Genomic DNA, 12,493 nt, shown 5'->3' on the forward strand with positions numbered 1-12,493 from the left:
AGTGCATATGTATGCATACGTACCATTGTAATTTGGTGCTTCAAATGCAGCACATACTGAAAAAGTCAATCCTGCATACTGCATAATGTAAACATACTGCATACTTTTGGTATTTTTCATTCCTTATGCATTACTTTGCATTGGTGGTTAATTTGTGCTGATGGAAAATTTGCTTAATCTACAGCTTTCTGATTGTGGCCACATAGCTTTTCATTTGAATTTCCTTTCAAACATACTGTGGTGTAGCAACAAACATCAGTTCTCTGAATCTGAACCTCAAAAATCGTGAAACCATGTTGAAGATGTAAATGAAGTTGTGCATAGTATGCTGAGGGATGGACAGTGTAGTACAGTGCAAGTTTCAGGAACTGTATCTCCTACGTAGTAAGTTGGTGGAAACGGTTTCAAGGTTGTGGGTTCGATTCCCAGAGAAAGTGTGAACTGATAAGATGTGTACCTTGAATGCAGTGCAGGTTATTTGAATAAAAGTGAAGTTATTATCAAAGTCTTGCTTCAGCAGTTTGCATGCATACTTGACACATTGAAGTCTTGAATCCCATAGGAGAGATATATAGGTTTGAATCTCACATATAAAGTGATGTTTTCCATTCCCTCACTCTTTCAGAGCACAAAGAAATATGAAATATAAAGGTATCTTAGATGATTATTTTATGTATATGTTGCATTTGACAAGGTTTCCCATCGCTTTCTTGAATTGAATAGGTTTTGACAATTTTGTGATTTTTATACTAGTTCATGCAAGACTTTCATCTTAGGTAGCCAGCTTTTAAATGACATCTTTATTTATTTATTAAACTTCCAAACTTTTATAAACATCTTTTTGTATGTGCATTTTATAAATGATCACACAAGACATAAATTAATGCAAAACTTGTCATTTTATTTGTTTCATTAGGCCAGTGTGGTAATAAATAATAATAATTTAAATAATTGACTAGGCAGCCAGAATAATTAAGATGATTCTTGTCATGGAGATTGTTTCTGTTGCTCTTCCTCAGTAGGCCAGATCATACAAAATGAGAAAGGAATTTAGTACTCCTTTCTGGATTGTGCCATTTTTCACCTGGTTGAGAACAAACATATAAATCATATATCATAACCAACATTTAACTTTAGTTACAGACAGTGTTGGGGAAAGTTTCTTTTAAAAGTAATGCATTACAATATTGCATTACTCCATTAAAAAGCAATTAATTGCATTACTTAGTTACTCTTTATAGAAAATAATGCATTACGTTACTTTCGCTTTACTTTTTTCATCTTCTGGGCTTTCTTGCTTGTTTTTTAATAACAAAAAGCCCAATGTTATATTTTTGGCAACTCTAAAGGCCCTTTCACAACAAAAGTGAAATTTAATAAGTCTCCAGCTGAAGGAAGTGCCTCTGCACATCACTCCCAATTTCTCTCAACACTGGGACAGGAGAGGTATCAGTGAATAAATGTAAAAACAAAGTAACTTGCATTACTGATTTGAAAATGTAACTCAGATATTTCATTGTAATTTTAAAAGTAATGCATTACTTTACTAATTACTTGAAAAAGGAAACCTGATTACGTAACTCGCGTTACTTGTAATGCATTACACCCCAACACTGGTTACAGATCAACTAGAAATTATAATCTTGGCAATCAGCACAACATTTCTGGACAACTTTTATACTCTTTATTTGTACCTCGATTGATTGAATGTCCTGAAGCTCCCTCCATACTTTCTGTTCTTCACTGTACTTGTGCCTCAGCATTTTCACCTCAGTCATTATATCTTTTAGGCTGGTTTTCGTGTCTTCATTCTCAGTTTTCCCCTTCATGTCTTGGAAAATTGTTTCAGAGAGGTTCAGCATTCTATCAAGCAGCAGAGACTGACAAGTGCAGGAAGCCTTGGACTAAAAGAAATAAGTATCATTAGCATCTTTTCCAATTTAATTAAAAAAAAAAATTATTTTTCAGATTTTAGCATTAACAACAGTAACGAGTTTAAATACTTACATTCAGCTTGTGCAGATGAGAAACAAAAACAGACTTTCCAAACCATTCCATTCCAGTTGTATGCTAAAAAGCAGACATAAAAGAGTGTTTTTCATATATTAATTGCATTGCTCCTTACTAGCATCACCATTCTGCAATACCAAACTGAGGCATAAAGTGATCTATGCTTGCACAAACATGTTTAAAGTCACTGCAGAAGTTGCTAGTAAACATCACTTACATAATGCTTTTGCAGAAAATGGACTTTCTTCAGCAATTGCTCTTTGTCATTTTGCGACCGTGGAAGTCTGGCTCCGTCGATTCCTTGAGGAGACACTATTAAGAGAAATGCACATATCAAGTGCACCATGTTACGCAAAGAATACATTTTTGGCAATACACTGCTGTAAACACCGTGCCCGAATGTGACGCTAGTCAGCAGGTGAGTGATTTTGACGATGATGGGGCTGTGGGTTTATATAGGTGCACAACTTAAGAGCAATGACATGATGGTGGCAGGGGATGCCCATCTGGTTTTGGGGTTTCTGTGGCACCATTTTCTAAAAAACGTTTCCTTTATTCCGGAGATATCCTGCTTTTACCCAACCCCATACCCAATGGGCAGCTTTGGTAAGGATTCATGTGATTGTTGTTTATTGAACATTTCCATGGTTGCAAGCCACAGAACAAGCCTTCAAGAAACTGGGTTGCTACCTTTTCAGATAAGCTATGACTCAGCAAGTTGAAAGTTGGATCACCATTACATATACTGTAATAACTGATGGCTATCCTTTTCCCTGCTTGTTGTGTTATGCAAGCATAGCATTTGTTTACTGAAGCCCGTTGCTGCAGTAAAAAAACAAACAAACAAAAAAACATGCTTTGGTAAATCATAATTATGACATAACTCAGAATTTTCATGTTAAAATTCTAATTATGACATACTAAATCCCAATTATGAGATAAAAAGTTGATATTATGAAGTAAAAGTTGAAACTGACAAAATTGAAAGTATGATTCATAATCAAAATGGTTTTTTATGTTACAATTTCAGGTTTTAGGTCATAATTATGACTTAGCATCTCAATTTCAGTTTCTTATTTTTGTCATAATTTTGGTTTATCTCAGTTATGACTTAGTATCTCATAATGGTAAATACTTATTTTATAATTATGAATTTTTAAGACATACATGATTTACATGCTGATGTTGCAGAAATGAGCATTCATTGGGTATTTGTGGTAATATCAGACATCTTTATGATTTTACATTTATCTCTTCCATCTCACGTTTCAAAAACGCACAACATGTGATGGTATTCCTGTAGTTTAATGCATGGTATTTGCGTTATTTTTTTCTAGATGAGTATGTAAAACATGCATCCACATTTGTGACTCTTTATGTACATGCATTCATAAATGCATGCCTGCACGTGTATTTGTTTAGATTTTGAAGTGAGCCTGAGTTTCTGTTACATAAGACCTCCTTAATACAAAACAGCTAAAAGATCAAATCAAGCACAATGCATGTTTTGCATTTTTGGATCCCATTTGCATTTTTATTGCATTGGTGGTTGTTCCATGGTTTTCAAAATTTGCTTAAGTCACATTTTACAGCCTGTGGCCACATATATTTTTTCAGTTGAAATCCCCCTCAAAAATACTGTGGTGTGGCAACATCAGTTCTCTGAATCTGAACCTCAGAAATGATCTTAATCGAGCCTGTCACTGCATTTAAAACCAAATAGTTTAAGTTGTGCATAGATATGCTCAGTGAATATAATTAACAGTGAGATGAACAGATTTGAAAGAATGCAAATGCTATCTGGAATCACCAGGTGGCATCACTGGGTAAAAGTTTCTAATTAAGTAAACAGCTGTTGCAACTAACTCTTACATACTTGCATTTTTAAGTAACAGTCATTCCTTGAAAAAATAAATAAAACTAATTTACAGTAGGCTTAAATATAGGCTTACTGTACATGTAAGCTTGCTCCAGCTAAATGAAACTTTTGAGTGAATATATTTCTTAAATATGCAAGTATTGTTGTTATATTTCCATTTTCCTTTTTTTAGTTTTATCTGATTGCTTATAATTTAATGACCCACGGGCACTTCAAGTGTCGTTTATTTTCAAATAATATAGTAATACACACTTTACAATTAAAATATATCAGGTTTCAAATGATAAAACAAAATATGTTATTCAAATGGAAGACAAAAATAAAAAAAATTTATATTTTCATATTTTCATACTGTATTAAATGTGATGAACTACACCTGTGGTTATTGAACTTCTGATTTAAACATCCACTAAAAATCACTTTGAGACCAGCTGGTTAAATGGCTCAGAAAAGTGAAGTGTTAACACACTTTCATTAATTCTAAGAACTACTATTAACTGGTATAGTGGAAACTAAATGGTGAAACTATTTGTGGTCTAATTGGCTAGTGGTTTTAGTGATCATGGTTTAAAAAAAGTGTGGTAACACTATAGAATACAGTTCTTACATTAATGAATTCTAGTAACTACTAATGACTACCAAGAAACTCTGATTAGCATGTTGAGTGTTGTAACTAATTTCTAGTTCTCTGTGAGGTATAGGAAAAGATCATTTTTGATTCACAAAATGTGAACCACCACATACAACTAAATGTGGTTTTGTATTAAACTATAAATCGCGACAGAACAGTATTCTAAACCACCAGCCAGCTGGACTACAAATGAATTACAAAGGGGCATTTCTGTGACTGTGGCACACAAAACACATCCGACCCCAGCCTTTACCATCTGCATGTCTAGATAGATTGAAACTGTGTCACCGTGAGGTTTTACCAAGTAATTTATCTCTATACTACCCTGGATATGATCCTGTTCGTATATATTTTTAAAAAACTTTGACGAATACAAAAAGCATGAGAGAAAAGAGTTTGGTTGAGGGCCTTCCAGTCTCCACTCCATGTTGGAAAAGAGTCACTGTATTGCTGACTGAGTCACTGAGTCAGTGACCTAACTGCTTCCTCTGCGGCCTCGCCATCTGCGTAGCAGCTCAACTGTGAGTTTCCAGTGAGCTTGCTGTGGTCAGGCACTTGCTTAGCGCTGCTGCTTCTGAGCACTGGAGTCAAAATTCACCTGATTTCTCACTCACACCTTTTTCCTTTTTTGTGAGGAGGATTTGAGGTGGCAATTTACTAAACTTTACAATTATTTATGTCAGCATTTACGGTGAAATGAGGTTTATGATAAAGTTACTGGGGAAGCAGAATATCCCTATTCAACACATGCAAATTAAGTAGTGTTTTATAATGGTATAACATGTATATGATTCTTATAGTGACTTTTAATTTGCTTAGTATTTACTTTGCACTTGTTTCTCTTTATTAAAGAGATATATCACCCAGAAATGAAAATCTGTCATCATTTACTCACTCTCCAGTTTTTGTGACATATCAGGACACAACTTGTATCATGACATGGGTATGACACAGGTATTACAAAGAGAGGGTGACTTATGAGGACATAACCCATGTCCCCTTTTTTCAAAAAGCTTATAAACCATACAGAATGAGTTTTTTTGAGAAAGTTAAAATGCACAAAGTTTCCTGTGAGGGTAAGGGTTAGGTGTAGGGTTTGTGTATGGCGATAGAATTTACAGTTTCTACAGTACAAAAACCATTACGCCTATAGGATGTCCCCACTTTTCACAAAAACAAACATGTGTGTGTGTGTGTGTGTGTGTGTTCAAAAACTGAAATAAATTCATACAGGTAACATGTTTAGAACAAGTGGGAGGGGGGGTAAATAATGGCAGAACTTTCATTTCTGGGTCACTACAAAGCTTACAGCCTCATTTGTGTAATTATTTATTATTTTATTTTATTAAAACTTAAAGTGATAGTTCACCCAAAAATAAAATAATGTATGTTATCATTTATTTACCTTCATGAAATTTTATAACCATATGCAGCTTGGCTGTTCTTCTAAGTATCTCTTTTTTTTTGTTTGTTACTCAACAGCATGAGGTTGAGTTAATGATGACGGTTTTCATTTTTGGGTGACTATCTGGGTTGCCAACTCATTTGGCATGTGAGACACACTTTTAGGCTCTGTCTCACGCTCTCACTCTGCCCATGTAAATCTCACGCCAAAGTGACAACCCTGCTTGCGATATGAAACGAAGTCTCAGCTTATAAATTTTGTACGTTTTAATACTAAATTCTAACAATAAATACTATTTTGCCGCACTTAATGTGGTGTAAATCGTAAAATGTAGCGCTTCAGTTTAAGCCAGAGCCATGGAAAAAAAGAGTTGCAACAAGCTTTGATCTCACCGGAGTCACCGCACAGTCACGTGATCCACAGAGCTCAAACAAAAAAGCCTTAACAATGCATTTGAATGGGTTTAAATGGATACTCCACCCAAAAATGAACATTTTGTCATTAATCGTTCCAAACCCATAAAAGCTTTGTTCATCTTCGGAACACAATTTAAGATATTTTGGATGAAAACCGGGAGGCTTGTGACTGTCCCATAGACTGCCAAGTAAAATACATTGTCAAGGCCTAGGAAAGTATGAAGCGCATCGTCAGAATAGTCCATCTGCCATCAGTGGTTTAACCATAACGTTATGAAGCCACAAGAATACTTTTTGTTCACGAAGAAAACAAAAATAACGACTTCATTCAACAATTCCTCTCCTCTGTGTCTCTCCAAATTTCTCCAAATCTATTCTTGTTGCATGGCGTTGATACAGGTATATTTGCAGCAATTTTTGGAAAACAGTACAGCATATTATGCATTGATTATTACGTCAATGGAATTTACAGTATCATTTCATTCTGGAGAGTGATGGAGAGGCAACATTAATAAGGTTTTCTTAACCCGTATTGCTTACTTATAATGTGACCATACAGCTTAACTATTCTCTCAATTAAATAAGCATTTATTTTAGTTAGATAATATTTATTAAATATTTTGAGAAGATCTTTTGGTACTAAATGCTATTTGTGCAATAATTATGGTCCATTAATGACTTAAAATATTTTTTCTAATATGTCTATTACTTCTATTACAATTAGTGTAGTGTTTAAGATTAAAATAGAGAAAAAATCCTCTATTTGGTTTTAAATTCCAGTGCAAAGAGGCAAATTAGAGTCATTTTGTGGTAAAAAAAAATAAATAAATAAATAAAATAAAAACATTTTCATTTGTAATGCCATGGTTTACCCACTAGGTACCTGGCTCTTTCCTAAATATTTCTAGAATATTGCAGGTCATACTTGCCTAATTTTTTTAAGGTCTTCATTTGAATAAATATTTAGACATGATTAAACACTATATTTTTAAATGAGAAATTTAAAAAAGTTAATAACTTAGGCCTACATCCTTTTTTAATAATACTGGCATAATTGCACACAATGAATGCAAGCAAATACCGACCAAGTTTAAAATGGTGCTAAAAATGAATTTAACTGGATTCAACAAAATATTTTTGTTCCCCTTTATTTTTACAGCATATACACATTAATTGGAAATCTCACTCCAAGTTGAACTTAAAAGTTGACAACCCTGGAACTATGTTTTAATTATTGCCTCTAACAGGCAAATGTGTTCAACTAGAAGGACTTGACTGGTTGCTGTGAGTAAAATCTACATTTCCTAACCTCTTGAAACTCCAAGCTTGCAGTTTTGATGTAACCAGCATTTGCAGCAGTTGCTTACTGGTGCTTGTGTGGCTAAGAAAAACAATAGTGAGAAAGAAAATTGTGTTTATTTGTGTATCTAAGTGTTTGTGTTTGTGTGTGTGCTTGCACAGACATGCATGCCCGCGTCCTTTCGTTGCACCAGAACTGAGCATAGGTTGGGTTGCTTGGTGGCGATGTGAGAGAGACGTTTGTGGTCGTGTGTCATGGTGCTACGACTTCCAGGAACTGCAGCTGTGTACAGTGACAGTGATGGTAGAGCTTGCCATAGGATTGAATACATTTGTTTAAAAAAAATAAATAAATAAAAGGTTTATGGCTTAAAATGCAAGTCTTTAATATTTTCAAAAAACGATTTAATTTGTATTATTATTATTATTATATATATATTTTTTTTTTTGAAAAGGAATATATTATAAACTTTTGAATTTGATTATTATCGAGCTAAAATTTGTATAGGCTATTGAATGTTTCGAGTGCACAGACTGTGCTTCCCAAAGTTGGCAAATATTTCACTGCGGTTGAGAGTGCGATACCTAAAAATGAGCCACTAGAGGGAGCCAATGAAAAGAAATAGTGCAGCCTGCAGTGCTGTAGTACTAGTATCAGATCCAGTTATATTATTAAAAAAATATATAATTAAATAAATAAAAATAGGCTTTTATTGAGAGATTTTAATCATATAATCATCTAGCATAATTTTGACACTTTTAATGTTTCAATAACCACAAAAATTAAATGAAATGTATATTTTGTTCTAAATTAATGCTTGTGTTCGCCTGAAGAGGTAGCAATGGCAACATGACAACTTTTTTGTTAGTATCAAATTTTAGACAGACCTGCAGGCAGATACTGTCACCTTTAGTGATAGAAAAAGAGTAAATAAAGTCTGTGGGCAAATAATACAGTGTCATTAGTCATGAATGGTTCATCTTATGTGCTGAGTGTGAGTTTCCTATGTGCAGTACCATGATACTGTATTTTCCGTGTTAAGTTAGCACATTTAGCATCCTGAACCGTAATTTGAGGAAACCTAATACCACCCATGTTGTGAGACAGCTGCATCAGTGCTATATTATTTACATTCTACACCAGAGCGCCATTGAAAAGCTTTAAAAAGAGACAAACACAATAGCAACCTCTCAGTTTGATTTAAACTTTATTCACTTTCAAGGTTCACAGACAATATTACATCAAAGTTATCAATGTACATTCAAATATCAAATTCAAACATTGCTAATCTTGTTAATTTATGACACTGACAGAATAATTGCTCACAGAGAGAATGAGGCCTTACAGTCAATGTCTGATCATAACTTAATAAAATAATATATACTTTAGATTAAAATAACTCTAATTTCCACTTCAGCAATTCAAACTGCTCAAATGAATTACAAATATAAACAGAAATAGAAATAAAAAATGAATTTTGGATTTGAAAAATAACACACACACACACACACACACACAAAAATAAAATAAATATGCCTTAAATTATTCTATATTACTCTGTATCCTTTAAACTATAATGCATTTTATATTAATAAGCATAAATATTTTTGTTCATAATAGCAAGTTACCAAAATGATGCAAAATATTAATAATTAGGCATGGTTAGGCTTTTCTAACCAATGCATGTACTGAGTCTATTTGCTATGTGAAAAATTGCCTTGGTTTCTTTGAGATTTGTTAAAATAACTAGAATTTGACTTGTTGTTCAGTGAAAAGTGAGGTCTCACAGGATGTGATTTGATGGCTGGTGTAGTCTGGAAGTCAAACTAATTTCTCTGAAAGCTGTCTGTTGATTATTGATAGAGGAAGTGATGGTGTTTTTATATATGACTCAAGTCAGTGTTTTATGGTATTTGTGTTCATTTGAACCTGGATCCTCAACTGCAGAATGTGTGTGTCTGACTGTGGATGGGTGTGTAGAAATGTATTTGCTTCCATACTGAATCCTGATTCTTCTTTACCAGTGTGGAGAGCTAGTGGATCTCATGCGTTCTACTTTTATCCATGGCGATACTGATCCACACCAGAACCTGGCGAAACTCACTCTGTGCTTTTAAGAGACTCTTTGGTTGCAGCTGTGTATGAAAAACAAAGAGGGTTACCCATAAAACATAATGCAATTGACATCTCATGGGCATAAAAAGAGATGATAAGCTTCTGAGTCACTGAGGAATATTCTGATAAAGAAAAACGAAAATATTTTCTGCTCTACATTTCACTCTACATGACATTTTATAACCTGAACTAGTGTTGTCTTGTCATAAAAAAAAGACAGTGATAAATAAAGAAATAAATAATATTTGAAGAATTAATATTAAAAGATTATGGCACCTTATACACACACACACATACACACACACACACACACACACACACACACACACACACACACATATATATTATATATATATACATACATATATATATATATATATATATATATATATATATATATGATAATTTTGAGATGCTTAACATTAGCTGAGACTGTGCCAACTTGGCCGATCTAGAAACAGCTCTGATTTTCAAATATTTTTCATGTGAATTTTGAGTAAGCATTGGAAAAAAAAAAGTTTTTGACAAGTTTAACTTAAATGAGTTTATGTGTTATAATCTTGATCGCTTTTACCAGACTGTTTTATTCAGCCACCTGACTAAAGTTATCGGTACTGCCATAGGCCACTGAAAATCGGCATAGCGAAAATAAGCACAGTTAACTTCATATAAAGCTGAGGCTGCAAACAGATAATGTAAATGAATATCTCTTACCATCTTAATTGTGTCCTCGATTGTTTTAAGATTCTCTTCTCCGCAGAGTGACAGAGTTTGACTGCCTTCAGTTTCCTGTGTCAAGGAAAAATATATCGGTTAAAAAATAAAAATGCATGAAAATGTTTGTCTGTGTATGGAAATCTAAATCATCTGTTGCTAGTTCCCACCATTAACTTATAGTTTCAATAACTTAACAAGTATAATGACTGTACAAAGTGATGGATGTTAATGTCTTACACAGATCTCCATCTTGTACTTCAGTCTTAGGAAAGAACCCATAAACATTTTTGGCAGTTGTTGAGAGTTGTTCTTCCACAGCTTCTGGAAAACATGTTCATTATAGATTTCCAGGATGCGTTTGAAGTCAGCGACATTCAGTTTCTGTAAGGAGGTAGAAGATCGGTTTATTTTATTTTGTCAAAACAGATTTTTGTTATTTTAAATGACAGATGTATAGGGGAGACCGCCAGGGCTAGTTGTCACAAGGGCACAAAGAGCCAAAAATAAGTTTGGGCAAGTTGTCCAATTTGTAATATTATATATTAATTGTTCACTTATTAAGTCATTGATTGCTGTTGGTTCAATGATTTCATGTGTTTCTTTAGCAATTTTTCTTTCATAAATATGAAAAATGTTACTTTTAGAGCAGATTCTCATTGTGACTTACTCCATATAGTATGACAACATGCCCCACAAAACTATATAGTTTTGTGGGGCATGTTGTCATACTATATGGAGTAAGTCATATATATATATGTGTGTATTTCTTTATTTGACCCTCTAACTGTAGCACTTTCTATTCTATTTCAGAATCTATTTTATTTATTAATCTTCTTTTAAAAAACACTAGCTTTCTATTTTTTTATATTCTATCTACTTGTTTTTCTTTGTGTGTGTGTGTGTGTGTGTGTGATATATATATATATATATATATATATATATATATATATATATATATATATATATATATATATAGTTAAAAGTTATATATATAGCTAAGAAGTTTTTGTACATTTTTTTGAAGAAATAATATTAAAAGTTTATGGCTGTTTGAGGTCTTTTTTGTTATTTAGGATATCAGGACAGTTGTCCCAACTTTTTTTTTATTACAATATATATATATATATATATATATATATATATATATATATATATATATATATATATATATAATATATATATATATATAATATATATATATATATAAAAATTGTATAATTTTAAAATATATATTTATTTGAAAAAGTAATATATATATATCTATATAATATATATATATATATATATAAAACTATATAATTTTATATATATATATATATATGTATAAATATATATATATATATATATACTTTTTAAAATACTTTAAAAAGCTTAAAATTTAAGTTACTGTTTAAGTTCAGGTATAAATAATGCATAATTATTATCTTACCTTGGAGCAGTTTTTAAGTTTTCCTAATATTCGGTGGAAGGGTGCATTGTCTTTCTGCAACAACAAAAGAACATTTGTTATGCATGTCACCTTATTAAATGTACACATTGTAATTGGGGTCCATGTATAAATCCAGATACTTACAGGTAGAGATTTCTGGATGAGTTCTGAAGTCTCCATCATGTCTTTGATCATAGGTGGAGTGATATGCTGGTTCAAGCACTCCTCCTGCTTGCGGCCTTGAGAGCACCACAGGACAGCACAGAGGGTGAGCAAGGTTACAATCCGCATCCTGGTTGGGTTTCAGAGAGGATTGAAATGTAGCGTACAGTCTGTACAGTAGCTCAGTGTGCTTAAAACAACCACTGCCAATCATAGCTTTTATAGCTCCATCCTTTGTCAAAAAAAAAAAAAATCTCCCACTCATGACGGAGTTTCTTTTTAACCTCAAATGCTGAGGATTGCATGCTGGCTTGGCCCTCATTTTTCCTTCTGGGTTCAGTCACCTGTTGGCCTGTGTGGTTTTGTATTCTAGAGACGAAGCCTTGTGCAAATCGATTACTGGACGATGAAATCTAGGTTGCGAGACCA

General features: G+C 33.1%; 1 protein-coding gene across 1 annotated transcript; it reads right to left on the reverse strand.

Annotated features, from left to right (window-relative positions):
* Nucleotides 1–880: 880 nt before the first annotated feature.
* LOC122139231 (interferon gamma-related-like) lies at nucleotides 881–2,420 on the reverse strand. Its single transcript, XM_042735588.1, has 4 exons — nucleotides 2,228–2,420; nucleotides 2,008–2,070; nucleotides 1,695–1,904; nucleotides 881–1,084 (listed from the first exon to the last, which is right to left on the reverse strand). The coding sequence occupies exons 1-4, from the start codon at nucleotides 2,372–2,374 to the stop codon at nucleotides 1,016–1,018; spliced, it is 489 nt and encodes a 162-aa protein (XP_042591522.1). The 5' UTR covers nucleotides 2,375–2,420; the 3' UTR covers nucleotides 881–1,015.
* Nucleotides 2,421–12,493: the final 10,073 nt, after the last annotated feature.

This window comes from Cyprinus carpio, chromosome A4 (assembly GCF_018340385.1).
Source record: "Cyprinus carpio isolate SPL01 chromosome A4, ASM1834038v1, whole genome shotgun sequence".
NCBI lineage: Eukaryota > Metazoa > Chordata > Actinopteri > Cypriniformes > Cyprinidae > Cyprinus > Cyprinus carpio.